The sequence below is a fragment of the Somniosus microcephalus genome, chromosome 12 (genome assembly GCF_052327205.1).
Source record: "Somniosus microcephalus isolate GS21.2 chromosome 12, FLI_Smic_1.0, whole genome shotgun sequence".
Classification (NCBI taxonomy): Eukaryota; Metazoa; Chordata; class Chondrichthyes; order Squaliformes; family Somniosidae; genus Somniosus; species Somniosus microcephalus.
Genome location: NC_140998.1, coordinates 144,775,491 through 144,794,845, shown reverse-complemented (window position 1 = coordinate 144,794,845; position 19,355 = coordinate 144,775,491). Strand labels below are relative to the sequence as shown.

Genomic DNA, 19,355 nt, shown 5'->3' with positions numbered 1-19,355 from the left:
CACACAGGCAAAGTAGGTACAATTAGACAATAGCTGAGTCATGCACGTACAAACACAAAACCCGAGCCAACTTCCACACAGCAGTCGAAAACCAACATTCCTGTCCGTGTTTCATTCCTCAATAACTACTGGTGGATGGGGTTGGCCATTCTGTGAAGCCGGCCTAGTGATCAGGCTGCACAGAAAGCCTCGATCAGAGGAGCACAAAACAGCTAAGTAGAGTTTACAATCAATCATCGGAAGAAGGAAAATGGAGTCATTTCACGAGTAATGCCAACCTTGTGAAGTTCAGCTTCTCACTCAATATAAACAGCGCATATTGTTCTCGCAGATTTGTGTCAAGACCATTTGAATGCTGGAACAAGGTCCTGCTCGGAGAGGATGGGTACACTACATGCAGGCTACAGCTTACCTGAGAAATCACAGGAATCAATAGAATCTTACAGCACAGAAGGAAGCCATTCAGCCCATTGTGTCTGTGCCGGCTCTTTCAAAGAGCTGTCCAATTAATCCCACTCCCCCCCTGCTCTTCACCCATAATTCTTCAAATCTGTCCCTTTCAAGTATTTATCCAATTCCCTTTTGAAAGTTACTATTGAATCTGCTTCCATCACCCTTTCAGGCAGTGCATTCCAGATCATCATAACTCGCTACGTAAAAGAAAATTCTCATCTCGCCTCTGGTTCTTTTGCCAATTACTGCAAATCTGTGTCCTCTGGTTACCGACCCTCCCACCAGTGGAAACAGTTTCTCCCTATCTACTCTGTCAAAGCCCCTCATCATTTTGAACGCATCTGTTAAATCTTAACGTGAGAGAGAGAGAAAGCAAGCAAAGAGTTAAAGAGAGGAATTGATCTGGTAAATGATCGAAAGAGTGAGGAGGATAGGGAGGGGGAAAAAAAGCTGAGAATAGAAAAAAATTACCAGCAATGAGAATAACTGTGAAATGATGCACAAAGTGAAGCCAGGTTCCTCCCTGTACCTGTTAAACTCGTAGATATCCTCAATGTTTCCAAACAGTGCAGAGACATGTTCAGGTCTGATAGGTAAATCCAAAGTATCAATGATACAACCGAGATAGTCCTGGGAAGAGAAAGATACAGAGATTAGATGCACAACCTTTGAACCGGAGGCTACCGAGTCAGTATTGGTAGCTATTGCTTGCTGTCCCTGCCACAAACATCCACTCCTCTGTTACCTACAGACTTGACTATTCCAATCCTTCTCTGGCTGGCCTCCTACCTTCCAAAAACTTTGGCTCATCCAAAGCTCTGCTGCCCGTATCCTAACTCACACCAAGTCCCTTTCGCCCATCACCCCTGTGCTCACTGACCTACATTGGCTTCCAGTCTGGCAACAGCTCAAAATTAACATTCTCATCCTTGTTTTCAAATTCCCTCCATGGCCTCGCCCCTCCCCATCTCCGAAACCTCCTCCAACCCTACAGTCCTCCAAGATCTCTGCATTCTTCCAACTCTGGCCTCTTGTGCATCCCTGACTTCCTTTGCCCCACCATTGGCGGCCGTGCCTTCAGCTGTCTAGGCCCTAAGTTCTGGAATTTACCACCAAACCGCTCCGCCTCTCAACCTCGCTCTTCTCCTTTAAGACGCTCCTTATAATCTACCTCTTTGACCAAGCTTTTTGTCACCCTTCCTAACATCTACTTCTTTGGTTCAGCATCCATCTTATGATTACATCTCAGGCCATTTTTTTCGAACTTAAAAGGTGCTATGTAAAAATGCAAGCTTTATCCCTGAAATTACTGACTCTCTGGGACAGCCCTCTGGTACCTCGCCCTTGTTAGAGCAAAGACAGTGAGGGTCAGAGGGTGCTTCAATGCTGGGGTCACCACAGCCAAGCTAGAGGCTGTTCTCACCCAGCATCCACACACCATGCACTGTCCAACAGAGGTCGCTGTAACAGTAATGAGGACCAGAAACCCTCCCCACCACCTCCAGCTCAGTGGTACGGAGGCCAACTATAGTACGACTCCCACCTTACCAGCCGAGATCAGCTCGCTGACACAGGTTCAATCTGAGCTTTGGTCTGGTCAATATAGTTCAACAGCCCACCTGGTTGTACACTTCTCCATTAATAACGTTAAAGAAAGAAAGACTTGTATTTCTAACAACAACTTGCATTTATATCACGCCTTTCACTACCTCAGCACTTACCAAAGCACTTTACAGCCAATGAAGTACTTTTGAAGCGTAGTCACTGTTGCAATGTAGGAAACGCGTTTGCCAATTTGCGCACAGCAAGCACCCACCAACAGCAATGAGGTAAATGATCAGTTAGTGATATTGGTTGAGGGGGATAAGTATTGGCCAGGACACCGGGGAGAACTCCCCATCTCCTCTTCGAAATAGTGCCCTGGGATCTTTCACATCCATCCGAGAGGGTAGACGGAGCCTCAGTTTAACGTCTCAGTCGAAAGATGGCACCTCAGAGGCGAGAGTGCTACCGTTGATCCAAGGCGGACACCAAGTTAATCCAGCTTCCTTACCTTTTTTTTTTAAAAAGCATTTCTCTCGATTCAAGACCCACTCTCTCTCAGTAGTGCAGTAGAGACACAAACCTGCCCTCATAACGTCTCTGCCAAGATTCCTTCTGTAACTAGAATATTGCAAGCTGAAAAAGCTGTAGATTAGTAGATATTGACTGTGAGAGACAGAGGCCTTGGCGGAGTCTATCGACGTGAGGCACTGAAGAGCTTTCCTGGGGAAATATTTCAAGATAAATACGGTCTGGTTCCAGCTCCACTGGGAAGTTGTCTTCAGAAACGGTGAAGTACCTCAGCACAGCCATCTTAGGGTTCATTCACATTACTGGAGCATTGCAGCAAAGCAGTTTAGCGTTGTTGTGAAATGGTTTAGCGTTGTTGCAGCAAAGTGGTTTTGCATCGCTGCAAAGTGGATTTGCTTTGCAGCAATGCTGGAGTTATGGTGTAAAATGTAGCTCAAATCTCGTGCCAGGGTCCCACCTAACACCTAGATTCTTTAGGAACCAGAGCAAGATTCCCAAGGGAGTCTCCCTCTGCTTTGACCATAACATCCAACCTGCAGAGCACACTGTTTAGTGGTGTGAAGCGTAATCGACTTACACCTGAAAAGTACTTCCGGGAACTGGATAGGCCATTCCATGGAGGGCTCTCTTCCTACCGCACCAAACAGCAGATTGGACATCGCTCCCGGGGTTCACAGACTGGACATCGCTCCCGGGGTTCACAGACTGGACATCGCTCCCGGGGTTCACAGACTGGACATCGCTCCCGGGGTTCACAGACTGGACATCGCTCCCGGGGTTCACAGACTGGACATCGCTCCCGGGGTTCACAGACTGGACATCGCTCCCGGGGTTCACAGACTGGACATCGCTCCCGGGGTTCACAGACTGGACATCGCTCCCGGGGTTCACAGACTGGACATCGCTCCCGGGGTTCACAGACTGGACATCGCTCCCGGGGTTCACAGACTGGACATCGCTCCTGGGGTACACAGATTGGACATCACTCCTGGGGTTCACAGTCTGACACTGAGCCAGGAGGGTACCAGCGTCAATATCCAGCCTGTGTCGCATCTGCTACTCTCAGCTGGGGTGGCAGCTACAACTGACCTCAGAGCCTCTGGGCAGGGAGGGTGCGGGGTGAGATAAAGAAACCAATCAGCTGAGTTTTCTGCTCATGGTCATCATCCAGTGTTCCTTACTGGGAAATGCACGAGTGGTTAATAGAAGGGTAGGGCTGGGATGTGATGCCTCTCATGGTCGAGTGGCCCGCTGACACAATCAATAATCAGAACATGGCCACCATTTGTGGAACTGAAGCTTGGCATAGGTGAGGGGGTGGGGAGGTGGTGACGGGGGTGGAGAGAGGGGGTGACGGGGGTGGGAAAGAGAGAGGGGGTGACGGGGGAGGTGATCGGGGCGACGGGGGAGGTGATCGGGGCGACGGGGGCGTGACGACAGGGGGGAAGAGGGCATGATTGCGGTGACGGGGGCTAGATGGGTGACATGAAGATGGAAACCCCACATTCCTGCCGTTTACTCAAGGCTGCCATGTACATTAAGTACAAGGAGCCAGTGAGGTGGGCAGGCAGGGCCGTGGCTGCTGTTTAATCAATGTAAACATCCTGTGTGAAGGGCAACAGTATCTCAGCTTTCATCATTAGCTCTGAATTACTGTCAGCCACCTGCTCGAACATTAAACACACACACACAGCCCATGTAACAGGTGAATGGAATGGGACTGTGCCCAGTTTCCACCCGGCGACTTGCGAATGTCATTAAACACCTCAAAACCAAGACAGAAAAGGCACCGGATTGTGACAGGCCTACAGTTAGAGGCAGTCAACTGATGGACTAAGCCTGCCCATGGCTGTTTCCAGCTGCATCCAGTCAACACATAGGCAGTCCAAGAAAAAGAAAGAATTCTCATACAGCGCCTTTCACTGCCCCAAGACATCCCAAAGTGCTTTACAGCCAATGAAGTACTTTTTGAAGTGTAGTCACTGTTGTAATGTAGGAAATGCGGAAGGCAATTTGCGCTCAGCAAGGTCCCACGAACAGCAATGAGATAATGACCAGTTAGTGATGTTGGTTGAGTGATAAAGCCTGGCCAGGACACCGGGAGAAACTCCCCTGCTCTTCTTCGAAATAGTGCCGTGGGATCTTTCACATCCACCGAGAAGGCAGATGGGGCCTCGATTATGTGCTCAATTCTCTGGAGTGGGGATTGATCCCACAAACTTCTGACTCAGAGGCAAAACGCCACCAATGAGTCACAGCTGATGCCCAGGGAACGAGACAAGGACTTCCTTAAAGGGTTCGAAAATATCAATCAGAAGTTGGTTCAAGTCCCACTCCAGACACTTGAGTACAAAAATCTAGGCTGACACTTCAGTGCAGTACTGAGGGAGTGCTGCACTGTCAGAGGTGCTTTCTTTCGGATGGGACGTTAAGCTGAGGCCCTGTCTGCCCTCTCAGACGGGCTTAAAATATCTCCTGGCACTATTTCAAAGGCGATCAGGAGAGTTATCCCCAGTGCCTGACCAATATTTATCCCACAATCAACAACACTAAAACATATTATCGTGCCACTTATCACACTGCAGCTTGTGGGACCTTGCAGTGCGCAAATTGGCTGCCACGTTTCCTGCATTACAATTGGCTGCGAAGCGCGTTGGGATGGCTTGAAGTTGCGAAAGGCGCTATATAAATGCAAATTCTTTCCTTTTCAGTCAGGTTCTATTCCTTTTAGCACAAGACTAATGTATTCGAGCCTTTTCATGTTGAATGCTCTGATTAACTTTCAAAAAGAAATATCTTCAATTGAACTCACTTATTAGGAACTCTTCAATGCAATCCTCTTGAAACAAACTGTTTCCTTAGTAACCTGATGAAAGAGCCATTGCACTGAGGCAAGACATTAATTAACGCAGAGAAGATGAAAGCCTCATTAGTGCAACTGTTGGTATAAAATCTTTGTACCCACAAGGTCTTGCTGCATGGATACTTCACACAATGATCATCAAACAAGGTAATAGTGAGTTACTATTGAAGGTTCAAAGACAGAAAGAGAAAGAATGAAAGAACGAGAGAAAGAACGAGATTAATACTTGCAATTATATATCACCTTTGACTTCAGGACATCCCAAAGCGCTTCACAGACAATGAAATATTTTATGAAGAGTGGTCACTGTTGTAATGTAGGAAATGCAGCAGCCAATTTGCGCACAAGGTCCCACAAACAGCAACGTGATAATGACCAGATAATCTGTTAACGATAGCAAAATACTGCAGATGCTGGAAATCCGAAATAACAACAGAAAATGCTGGAAAAACTCAGCAGGCCAGGCAACATCCGTGGAGAGAAATTAGAGTCGACGTTTCGGGTCTAACCATTTTTCAAAACTGGAAAGGAAATGAAATAGATCGAAAGGCAGGGCTGGGAGGGAACAAAAGAAGTGAAGAGACATTAAGAGGTATTCAAAACGAGACGAGATGGTGATAGGACTAGTGGAGACAAAAGACGGCTCAGATTAGGTGTGAAATGTTCTGGCAGAATGAGAGAGAGCAAAAGGGGGTGGGGGAGGGAAAAACCAAAACAAAGGGGTGGATAAAAAATATAAGTAAAAATGTAATAGGGGCCGAGGTTATGATCTGAAATTGTTGAACTCGATATTGAGTCCGGAAGGCTGTAAAGTGCCTAATCGGAAGATGAGATGCTGTTCCTAGAGTTTACGTTGAGCTTCTGTGGAACAATGCACGAGGCCAAGGACGGTGCGGTCCGAGTGGGAATAGAGCGGTGAATTAAAATGACAGGCGACCGGAAGCTCGGGGTCACCCTTACGGACTGAACGGAGGTGTTCTGCAAAGCGGTCACCCAATCTGCGTTTGGTCTCCCCAATCTGTTTGTGATGTTGATTGACGCATATTGGATAAATATTGGCCAGGACTCCAGGGAGAACTCCCCTGCCCTTTCGAATAGTGTCATGGGATCTTTTATATCCACCTGAGAAGGCAGACTCTGTTTAACGTCTCATCTGAAGATGGCACCTTCAACAGTGCAGCACTCCCTCAGTGCTGCACTGGGAGTGTCAGCCTGGGTTATGTGCTCAAGTCTTTGGAGTGGGACTTGAAGCCACGACCTTCTGACTCAAAAGCACGAGTGCCACGACTGACACCATACATTCGAAAAAACAAAAACGAGTCTCCATCTTGCAGCTGGCACCCATTCTCTCAATTCTTGATCACCTGTCCATTCATTTTCAGATCTCTGTTCTGGAATATACAGGCCTTTCCTCCTCTCCACTTCCCTCCCCCATAAAAGCAGACTTCAGGCCTCCTATTCCATTGTAACTTTCCCGCAGCCAAAGGCATTGTTTAGAATTAAAATAGCCACCCGTTAAAAAAAGGGGATTGTAGGCTGAAGCCCAGGCCTGCTGCCAAGTGGATTTTATTAAGGATGAGACACGGGGGTACTGGAAGTGGCCTGTGGTGTCACTGCAAGAATTATTCCCTGAAATAAAGAATAGATTTGCCTTCCAAAGTTAGGCTTTATTAACTTTAAAATCGGCAGCATATCTTTCTACATCCAGTCCCAACTAAAGCTAGAAAAGGACTGAATTTAAGGTAGCCACAACACATCATGTGATCATCAACTACCAATGAGATTACAACACATATCCCAAGGCAGTTAACAAACAACGAATCACAATACTTTTACTAATCAAGGAATAATCACCACATTCACCCCTCCTTTAAAATATACTCCAACCTAATAACTTTTACAATTTACAATTAATTATTTACAACTAAACTATGCACGAGAATAAAACTATTTACATAACACAATACTAAATGAACAACAACAAATAATAACATTACGCATAAGTATTAAGTATCTCTCAACTAAAACAATATAATATTTCAACAATTTTTAAAACATTACTATCAATTTAAAAGTCCATTTTCAATCGGTCGACCGGATATCTTGTCCGTGTCGACCTCCTTAACCTTGGTGAAATTCCTTGCCCTCCCACGCCAGAAGACACAGAAGTATCTTCAACAGGAAGGCTATCCATATCCCGATTCTCAACGGTTTCCGGATTAGAAATCCCATCAGAAGATGAACTGGGACGGTCATAAACATCTATCAAAGGCTGACTAATAGAAGTATGATTATCTGCAATCGGATTGGAAATATTCGTAGTATCTGTAACAGCATCCACATTATCCGAATCATGACCATTATTATTATCCTCAGAAGAGGGCTGGCCCCCACAAGGAGCCAAGTCTTTAATTGAAACAGTACTTTCTTTCCCATCTTGGAATCGAATATGAGCATATTGGGAATTTGCCTCCAACAGCTCCACCTCCTCCACCAAGGGGTCATATTTTGACAATCTAACATGGTGTCGAAGCAACACAGGTCCCTGCATAGTAAGCCATGAAGGTACCGAATATCCCGTAGTAGATCTCCGCAGATAGTTAAAGAGCCTTTCATGGGGGGTCACATTAGTAGCCGTTGAAAGCAATGATCTAATGGAATGCAGGGCATCAGGCAGTACCATTTCCCACTGTGTATTCTTAAGGTTCCGGGATGTCAACGCCAACATAACTGCCTTCCAGATCACCCCATTGTATCGTTCGCACTGTCCATTACCCTGGGGATTATACGGGGTAGTTCGACTAGTAGAAATTCCCCGACTCTGAAGGTATTCCTTCAACTGGGAAGACATAAAAGAACTTCCCTGATCCGAATGGATATACACAGGCATCCCAAAGATGACAAAAAGTTGAGTCAAACATTTAATAACTGTAGCAGCTGATACATCTGCACAAGGAAAAGCAAACGGGAACCTTGAAAACTCATCCACAACAGTAAATATATATCGGTTTTGAGTAGTTGAAGGAAGAGGTCCCTTAAAATCAACACTCAAACGTTCAAAAGGAGAAGTAGCCTTTATAAGATGAGCTCGTTGAGGCTTAAAGAAATTCGGTTTACACCGAGCACAGATAGAACATGATGAAGTCATCCGCTTGACGTCTTCAACTGAAAAAGGCAAGTTCTTACTGCGTACAAAGTGTATCATCCTCGTAACCCCAGGATGACATAAGGCATTGTGAAGATTAATAAGCGTATCTCCGTGAATCACCGAACAATAAGCCCTCGACAGTGCATCAGCAGCAACATCATCCTTCCCCGGACGATAAACTATGTCAAAATGGTAACATGCCAACTCAATCCTCCATCTCATTATTTTATCATTTTTAATCTTTCCAAAATGTTTAACATCAAACATAAAGGACACAGATTTTTGGTCAGTTACCAACGTGAAATGTCGCCCCGATAAATAATGTCTCCATTTACGCAATGCTTCTACTATTGCGTATGCCTCTTTTTCTATTGAGGAATGTCTTTTTTCACTATTATTCAAAGTACATAAGAACATAAGAACATAAGAAATAGGAGCAGGAGTAGGCCAATCGGCCCCTCGAGCCTGCTCCACCATTCAATAAGATCATGGCTGATCTGATCCTAACCTCAAATCTTCTATCACTCTGCATCCACCCGAACCCATGTGATCTCCCGGGAGAGGCGAAAAACCAGATAAAGACCCAATGGCCAATTTGGGAGAAAAAAATCTGGGAAATTCCTCTCCGACCCATCTAGGCGATCGAAATTCTTCCAGGAGATCACTCTGTCCCTATATTTTCTACAGTACTTACCTTCTGTAAAGGCGATCTCCACCCCAGCCAGGAACAGGAATAAAACCATCTCCTGAAATCTAACAGAATTAGAACACAGTAGGAGCAGAACAAGGCTACACGGCCCCTGGGCCCGCTCCACTACCCACAGGGCCATGACCATTCCGAACCCAGACTCATGTCCAATTTCCTGCCTGCTCCCCGTAACCCTTTATTCCCTTTACTTCTAGGAAACTATCTATTTCTGTTTTAAATTTATTTAATGATGTAGCTTCCACAGCTTTCTGGGGCAGCAAATTCCACAAACCTACCACCCTCTGAGTGAAGAAGTTTCTCCTCATCTCAGTTTTGAATGAGCAGCCCCTTATTTTAAGATTATGCCCCCTAGTTCTAGTTTCACCCATCATTGGGAACATCCTCACCGCATCCACCCGATCAAGCCCCTTCACAATCTTATATGTTTCAATAAGATCGCCTCTCATTCTTCTGAACTCCAATGAGTAGAGTCCCAATCTACTCAACCTCTCCTCATATGACCACCCCCTCATCCCCGGGATTAACCGAGTGAACCTTCTTTGTACTGACTCGAGAGCAAGTATGTCTTTTCTTAAGTATGGACACCAAAACTGTATGCAGTATTCCAGGTGCGGCCTCACCAATACCTTGTACAACTGCAGCAATACCTCCCTGTTTTTATATTCCAACCCCCTAGCAATAAAAGCCAACATTCCATTGGCCTTCTTAATCACTTGCTGCACCTGCATACTAACTTTTTGAGTTTCGTGCACCAGGACCCCCAGATCCCTTTGTACTACAGTACTTTCCAGTTTCTTGCCATTAAGATAATAACTTGCTCTACGATTTTTCCTGCCAAAGTGCATAACCTCACACTTTCCAGTATTGTATTCCATCTGCCAAATCTCTGCCCACTTACTTAGCCTGTCTATGTCCCTTTGCAGGTTTTTTATGTCCTCCTCACTCACTACTTTCCCTCCCATCTTTGTATCATCTGCAAACTTTGATATGTTACACTCGGTCCCCTCCTCCAAATCGTTAATATAGATTGTAAAGAGTTGGGGACCCAGCACTGACCCCTGCGGAACACCACTAGTTACCGGTTGCCAATCTGAGAACGAACCATTTATCCCAACTCTCTGCTTTCTGTTAGAGAGCCAATCCTCCACCCACGCCAGAATATTACCCCCAATCCCGTGATTTTTTTATCTTGAGCAATAATCTTGTGTGGCACCTTGTCAAATGCCTTTTGGAAGTCTAAATACACTACGTCCACTGGTTCCCCTTTATCCACCCTGTATGTTACTTCCTCAAAAAACTCAAGCAAATTTGTTAAACATGACTTCCCCTTCATGAAACCATGCTGAGTTTGCCCTATTAAATTATGTTTATCCAAATGTCCCGTTACTGTCTCCTTAATAATGGACTCTAACATTTTACCAACCACAGATGTTAGGCTAACAGGTCTATAGTTTCCAGCCTTCTGCCTACTACCCTTTTTAAATAAGGGTGTTACATTAGCAGTTTTCCAATCTGCCGGGACCTTTGCTGAGTCCAGTGAGTTTTGGAAAATTATTACCAATGCATCCACAATCCCTACCGCTACTTCCCTCAAGACCCTGGGATGCAAGCCATCAGGTCCAGGGGATTTATCCGCCTTGAGTCCCATTATTTTACCAAGTACCACTTCCTTAGTGATTTTAATCGTATTTAGTTCCTCCCCCCCTAGAGCCCCCTGTTTGTCCAGTGTTGGGATATTCTTAGTGTCCTCTACTGTAAAGACTGATACAAAATAATTGTTCAGTGTTTTTGCCATCTCCATGTTTCCCACCATTAATTTCCCGGTCTCATCCTCTAAGGGACCAACATTTACTTTAGCCACCCTTTTTCTTTTTATATAACTATAGAAACTTTTACTGTCTGTTTTTATATTTTTTGCTAATTTACTTTCATAATCTATCTTCCCTTTCTTAATCAATCTTTTTGTTATTTTTTTGCTGTCTTTTAAAGACTTCCCAATCTTCCATCCTCCCACTAGATTTGGCTACCTTATATGCCCTTGTTTTTAGTCGGATACTATCCTTAATTACTTTACTTAGCCACGGATGGCTATCTTTTCTTTTACACCCTTTTTTCCTCAGTGGAATATATTTTTTTTGGAAGTTGTAAAATAACTCCTTAAATGTACACCACTGGTCATGTACCGTCTTACCCTTTAATCTATTTTCCCAGTCCACTCTAATTAATTCCGCTCTCATACCTTCATAGTCTCCTTTATTCAAGCTCAGCACGCTTGTTTGAGATCCAACCTTCTCACCCTCTAATTGAATATGGAACTCAACCATGTTATGGTCACTCATTCCAAGGGGATCCTTTACTAGGACATTTTTAATTAATCCTGTCTCATTACACAGGACCAAATCTAAGGTTGCTTGCCCCCTGGTCGGTTCAGTTACATACTGCTCAAGAAACCCATCCCTAATACACTCAACGAACTCTTCCTCAAGGCTGCTCTGCCCAATTTGATTTGTCCAGTTAATATGATAATTAAAATCCCCCATAATTATAGCTGTTCCCTTATTACAAGCCTCAACTATTTCCTGATTAATACTCCGTCCAACAGAGTTGCAACTGTTCGGAGGCCTATAGACTACACCCACTAGTGTTTTTTTCCCCTTATTATTCCTTACCTCCACCCAAACTGTTTCACTATCCTGCTCCTTTGACCCAATATCATTTCTCTGTATTATAGTGATTCCTTCCTTTATTAACATAGCCACCCCACCTCCTCTCCCTTCCTGCCTGTCCTTCCTGATTGTTAAATAACCTGGTATGTTTAATTCCCAGTCATGGTCACCCTGCAGCCATGTTTCTGTAATGGCCACAAGATCGTGAGAAAAAGGCCACAGGTCTTCCATTTTGGTTCAAAGTAGCCCCAATTGCAAAATCCGAAGCATCCGTCTCAATCACAAAGGGAACCTGCTCATCAATGGAATGCACAACTGCTCCTAAAATATCCTTTTTAAAATTCTCAAAACATGTCCTGGCCTCCCATGATAGAGGATATGTCGTAACCCGAATAAGAGGCCGGATCTTCCGTGAAAAATTTGCAATCCAATTAGAATAATAAGAAAACAGTCCAACAACTCGTTGCAAAGCCTTAGAATTAGTAGGACAAGGTAAATCGATCAATGGTCGCAGACGTTCTGGATCTGGTTTAATCTTATTTCCCGAAATAATATACCCCAATAGATTTACCTCAGTAGTCGAAAAGACACATTTCTCTTTGTTAAAAGTTAAACCAACTTTTTCCGCAGCTTGAAGGAATCTTTTTAAATTAGAATCATGCTCCACCCTTGATTTGCCACACACTGTGATGTCATCTAAGTATGAAAAGGTGTCAGAAAGGAAGTTATCACTTATAAAAGCATCCATTGCCCGTTGAAAACAAGCAACACCATTAGTAACACCAAATGGTATTCGGCAAAACTGATACAGCGTTCCACCAGCCTCAAAGGCCGTATATGGTTGATCCTTCTTAACAATAGGAATCTGATGATAAGCACTCTTTAAATCAATAGTGCTAAAAACTTTATACTGAGATACTTTATTGATAAGCTCATCAATCTTAGGCAAAGGGTACGCATCTAATTGAGTATACCTATTAATAGTTTGGGAATAGTCTATCACCATTCGTTTCTTGTGTCTCTCATTAGTCGTGACAACTACCTGTGCTCACCAAGGCGAACAACTAGGTTCAATGATTCCTTCCAATAAGAGACGTTGAACTTCAGAATTAATAAATTCTCTATCCTGACTACTATATCTTCTTGACTTGGTAGCAATTGGCTTACAATCCGACATCAAATTGGAAAAAAGTGATAATGGAGGAATAGATAAAGAGGTTAATCTACAAATAGATAAAGGTGGCTTAGTCCCTCCAAATGAAAGACTAAGAGACTCATGTAACTGAAGCACATCATGTCCAATCAAAATATCCACACAGAGATTAGGCAAAACAGATAGGCGTATATCAGTATACGTATTACCTAGAAGAACCATTTTCACAAAGCAACAACCAGCTATTTGTGAAATAAGGGTCGTCTGAGCCATACACACCTGATACGTAACAGGCGAAATTTTCAAATGCTTCTCCTTCGCAAACTGAAGACTTATAAAACTCTCAGTACTGCCCGTATCTATAAGGGCCTTCACTTCCAACCCATTAACTTGAGCCGTAACTATAGCTTTGTTTAGGCCATGAGCAAATGCAGCAGAAATTGATGCAATAAACGCCCTATCTAAAGGCTGAATAGTCACAGAAGAGGTAGTGGAGGAAGACCCTCCCACACCAGGAGAAGGGAAGGTAATTGAACCTGATGATTTGCACACACGTGCATAATGACCTCTCTTGCCGCATTTACTACACACAGCCTCCCGAGCAGGACACTTCAGACGAGGGTGCCGGATATTCCCACAAAAATAACACTTCTGAATCCTAGAGGCAACGGCCGCCGAAGTAGAAACTGTTTCAAAATCTAGTAAACCACTCCCATTAAGTCCACATAGTTCCTTTTCATCCGAAACTGCCGAAACCATAGTCGCAGGCCGATTAAAAAGAGCATAAGAATCCGAACTTCTCTGAGCCATATCCAATGTAGAAGCTTGCTCAAAAGCACTTTTAAGATCCAGAGTCTTATTTTCTAACAACCGCTGACGAATTGATCTAGACAGTAATCCATTAATAAAAGCATCCCGTACCGATTCGTCCTTATATTCTTCAGCCGTCACAGCCCTATAATTACAGTCAACACTAAGGCACCGAAGTGCTTGTAAATAAGTATCCAAAGATTCTCCCACCTGCTGCCTACGGGCAGATAGAAGATGACGTGCAAATACCTCATTCTTTGGTTTAACAAAAATCTTTTCCAATGTAGAAGTAGCCTCTTCATAAGTTTTACAGTGCAAAATATATTTATATACATCCGGGTCAATGTAGTTGATCAGCATATTCAGCTTATTTAGAGCCTCTTGATCCAACACGCCCAAAAAGTTTTTAAATGTACAATACCAATGTTTCCATTTATCATCCACTCCAGCAGAATTGGGGTCAGCCTTGAATCGTTCTGGTTGAAGATATCGCTCCATTCTAACATAAAGTTAATAAATTGAAATAAAGAATAGATTTGCCTTCCAAAGTTAGGCTTTATTAACTTTAAAATCGGCAGCATATCTTTCTACATCCAGTCCCAACTAAAGCTAGAAAAGGACTGAATTTAAGGTAGCCACAACACATCATGTGATCATCAACTACCAATGAGATTACAACACATATCCCAAGGCAGTTAACAAACAACGAATCACAATACTTTTACTAATCAAGGAATAATCACCACATTCCCTTTCTGATATAAAGTGTAATAGAGAGAGCAAAAGAGAGAAAAGAGAAAGAGAGGGAGAAAGAGAGGAGAGAACAAAGGAAAAGAGAGAAATAGGAGAGAAGAGAAATAATAAAATGAGGGAAAAGAGAAAGAAAATGAGAGCTGGAGAGTGAGAAAGAGAGCGAGAGTGTGAAGCAGATAGAGAGAGAGAGAATGAGAACAGACCGCCTGTCAACCAATGCTTGAAGGTGTGGCGACACGCCACCACTGGACATAATCCGCTCATGGCAGCACGGACAGTTTAAGCAGACGCCCCCAGCCGGGGGCCCTTTCCTCCAGCAACTTTTTCCCGCAGGGACAGGCTGCCGGGAGCACTTCCTGTCTGGGGAGTATTTAAGTGGTTGCGCGGGCTTTCCCAGTTTCTCTTTGCTATGAGGTTGATTAAAGCAGTTGTGTTTCACCAACTCTGGTCTCGACTCCCACGTTTGCCGCGGTATCTCAACACTGGTGACCCCGACGCTCAGGACGAATCCTAAGCTAGCATGGCGGATACAAACGCAGTCATGGTTAAACTACCGGACTTTTGGGAGAACCTGGCCGAGGCCTGGTTCGTTCAAGCCGAGTCCAGATTCCGGCTGAAAAACATTACAGTCGACGCCACGAAGTACGACTACCTCGTCGCCTCTCTCACCTACGCCACAGTCCCCAAGGTTTGGGCAGCGCTGCAGGATCCACCACGGGAAGGCAAGTACGAACATCTGAAGGCCGCGCTCCTTAAAAAATTTCAAGCGTCCTCTTACCAGCGCAACTGCCAACTCCTCGACCTTGGTGACGCTTCACCGTCGGATCTGCTTTCCCACATGCTGTCCCTCTCGGACGGCAAAAACCCCAGCGCCCTCTTTCGCACGCTTTTCATTCGGCAGCTCCCCGCCAGCATCCGCCCGCTCATTGTGGAGTCTGGCTCCACGGACCTGAATGAGATAGCCGAAAAGGCCGACCGGCTGCTCTCTGCGCAGAACGCCCACGACGTCACGCCCGACCTCATGGCAACAACCACGCGGTCTCCCCGGCCCACTAGGCCCGACCGCCCTTCCACTCCGGGTCACTGCTACTACCACACCCGTTTTGGCACTATGGCCCAACGCTGCACGCCACCGTGCACTTTCAAACCACCCCCCCGCACCGGCCCCCACGATGGCCGCGGGGCAAAAGGGGCCTCTACTGTACGTCACCGACGACAGCACCAACCGCCGATTTCTGTGCGACACAAGGGCCCAGCACAGCATCACCCCGCTTCCACCCTCGAAATCCAACGCGGCGCACGGGCTATCACGCTGGCCGCAGCCAATGGCTCTGACATCTGCACATACGGCACCCGCATGGTCACGCTCGACCTCGCAGGCCGCCGCTACCGCTGGGAGTTCCTCACAGCCAGGGTCCTCCGCCCACTCATCGGCGCCGACTTCCTACGCGCCCACGGCCTCCTCATCGACATTCCGAGGAACCGCCTCGTCGACATCAATACTATGGCCCCCATCCCTGGCGCATTCACCCCGGCCCGTTTGGCTGGCCTGACGACCTACTGCCTCGCCAGAGCCACGGACGACTACTCGGCACTTCTAGCCGAGTTTCCCGCCCTCACTAACCCGACCTTTTCGGCCAAAGCCGCCAAACACGGTGTGGAGCACTATATCCCCACCACCGGCCCCCCCGGTTTCTGCCCACACCCGCAGACTCAACTCGGCCAAGCTGGAAATCGCGCGGGCCGAGTTCACCACCATGGAGCAACTCGGCATCATCCGCCGCTCCAGCAGCCCTTGGGCCTCGCCCCTCCACATCGCCCCCAAGCCCGGCGGAGGCTGGCGCCCCTGCAGGGACTACCGCCGCCTCAACGACGCCACCACCCCCGACCGATACCCGGTGCCGCACATCCAGGACTTCTCGGCCCGACTGGCCGGACGAACCGTCTTTTCCAAGGTCGACCTGGTGCGCGGTTACCACCAAGTCCCCGTACACCCCGCGGACATCCCCAAAATGGCCGTCATCACCCCATTCGGCCTGTTCGAGTTCCTGAGGATGCCCTTCGGCCTCAAGAATGCAGCCCAGGCTTTCCAGCACCTTATGGACTCAGTCCTCCGGGACCTGAACTTCCTATTCGTCTATCTAGACGACATTCTCGTGGCCAGCTCCTCCAAACAGGAACACCTCGAACACATTCGCATCCTGTTCGGGCGCCTAGCCCAACACGGGCTCATCCTCAGCCCGGCGAAGTGCCAATTCGGCCTAGCCGAGATCGATTTTCTCGGTCACCACATCACCCCTGCTGGGGCCGTCCCCCTGCCCAACAAGGTGCAGGCCGTCCAGCAATTCCCCCGCCCCAAAACCATCAAGGGCCTCCAGGAGTTCCTCGGGATGGTGAACTTCTACAACAGGTTCATCCCCAGAGCTGCAGCCCTCATGAAGCCCCTATACGACTCCCTCTGAGGTAAATCCGGCAAGATGGCCGTAGCCTGGACCACTGACACGTCAGCCGCCTTCGACGCCACCAAAAACGCGCTCGCCGACGCCACCCTGCTCGCGCATCCGAGGGCCGATGCCCGGGTCGCGCTCACCACCGACGCCTCCGACCACGCGGTCGGAGCCGTGTTCGAGCAGTGGGTCAATGGCGCGTGGCAGCCACTTGCCTTCTACAGCCGCCAACTGCGCCCCCCGGAGGTCAAATACTCTACTTTCGACCGCAAGCTCCTCGCGCTCCACCTGTCGGTCCGCCATTTCAGGTTCCTCCTGGAGGGCCGCCCCTTTACCGCGTACGTGGACCACAAGCCGCTCACATACGCGATGGCCAAGCACACCGAACCCTGGTCCGCCAGGCAGCAACGCCAGCTCGCGGCCGTGTCAGAGTTTACTACGGACATCCAGCACGTCTCCGGTAGAGACAACGTTGTTGCCGACTGCCTTTCCCGTCCCGCCATCTGCGCGAATCACCTCGCGGTCGACTACGCGCAACTAGCAGTGGCCCAGCTCATGGACCCAGACCTCCTCTCGGCGGCTACCAGCCTGCCAGGGCTACGCCTAGCCAAGGTCGCGCACGGGCCCGAAGCCACGGCAGTCACTTGCGACTTCTCCCTCGGCCAACCCAGGCCGGTCGTCCCTGCAACCTGGCGCCGCCGCATCTTCGACGCGCTACACGGGCTCTCCCATCCGGGTTCCCGCGCATCCGTCAAACTCCTCTCCCAGCGCTTCGTCTGGCGCGGCCTCAGCAAAGATGTTCGGACTTGGGCCACCTCCTGCCTCGCCTGCCAACGGGCTAAGGTACAGCTGCACACAAAAGCACCCTTGGGAGACTTCGAGGTACCCAGCCGCCGCTTCGACCACGTACACGTCGACATCATTGGTCCTCTGCCGCCATCGCAAGGCCAAACTTATCTCCTCACGATGGTCGACCGCTACACACGCTGGCCTGAGGCAGTGCCACTGACCTCCACCACCACAGCCGACATCGCCAGGGCGTTCGTTAACACCTGGGTCGCAAGGTTCGGCGTACCAGCCGACATAACCTCCGACAGAGGCGCCCAGTTCACCTCCGAACTCTGGACGGCCACAGCACGCAACCTCGGGGTGATGCTCCACCGAACCACGGCGTACCACCCGCAGGCCAATGGGCTGTGTGAACACTTCCACAGGTCACTCGAGGCCTCACTCCGCGCCGGCCTGCAGGACAGTACCTGGACTGACCGCCTACCGTGGGTGCTACTAGGCCTACGCACCGCGGTCAAGGAAGACCTCCAGTCCTTGGCAGCGGAGTTAGTCTACGGACAACCGCTGCGCGTACCAGGCGAATTCCTCCCGGAGGCTACCACGCCTTGGTCGGCCGAACAGCAGCGGCTCAACTCTTTCTCTTCCGCTCAACAGTTCGCCCCACTTCCGGTCAACCGACACGGCGAACTCGCACCTCACGTCCCGCCAAACTTACAGCAGGCACGCTTCGTCTTCGTGCGACACGACGCCCACCGCGGACCCCTGCGACCCCCGTACGACGGACCGTACGAGGTACTACAAACCGGGGACAAGGTCTTCAAGCTGCGACTCGGCAACAGGGTCGACACAGTCTCCATCGACCGGCTCAAACCAGCACACACAGAACCAGGGGAACAGGTCCCCGTGGCCCGACCTCCAACTAGAGGCCGTCCCGCCAGCAAGCCGGCGGCGAACCACCCGGCCCCACCAACTAGACCGGCGGCCACTCAGAGCCGCTCCGGCAGAACCATTAGACCACCGTCACGACCCGTCCACTCCTCCTAAGCGGATTCTGGGGGGAGCCCTGTGGCGACACGCCACCATTGGACATAATCCGCTCACGGCGGCACGGACAGTTTACGCAGGCGCACTGCCGGCAGCAGCCGCCCTGCCGGCAGCAGCCGCCCCCAGCCGGGGGCCCTTTCCTCTGGCAACTTGTTTCCCGCAGGGACAGGCTGCCGGGAGCACTTCCTGTCTGGGGAGTATTTAAGTGGTTGCGCGAGCTTTTCAAGCTCTCTTTTTGCCATGATGTAAATTAAAGCAGTTGTGTTCCATCAACTCTGGTCTCGACTCCCACGTTTGCCGCGGTATCTCAACACACCCTTATTTAAGAAGCGAAGTAGACAAAAAGCTGTAAACTATAGACCAGTTAGCCTAACATCCGTGGTTGGCAAAATGTTGGAGTCCATTATTAAGGAAACAGTAACAGAGCATTTGGATAAACATAATTTA

The 19,355-nt window shown here is 48.0% G+C and overlaps 1 protein-coding gene across 2 annotated transcripts in view; it reads right to left on the bottom strand.

Annotated features, from left to right (window-relative positions):
• Positions 1-592: 592 nt before the first annotated feature.
• LOC147109579 (uncharacterized) overlaps positions 593-19,355 on the bottom strand; it is a 152,061-nt gene continuing 133,298 nt past the window's right edge. For both annotated transcript variants that reach the window (XM_086004208.1, XM_086004209.1), the window contains one exon: positions 593-1,083. In XM_086004208.1, the coding sequence (XP_085860334.1) occupies positions 838-1,083 (246 nt within the window). In that variant the 3' untranslated portion in view covers positions 593-837. The remainder of the gene's footprint in view (positions 1,084-19,355) is intronic.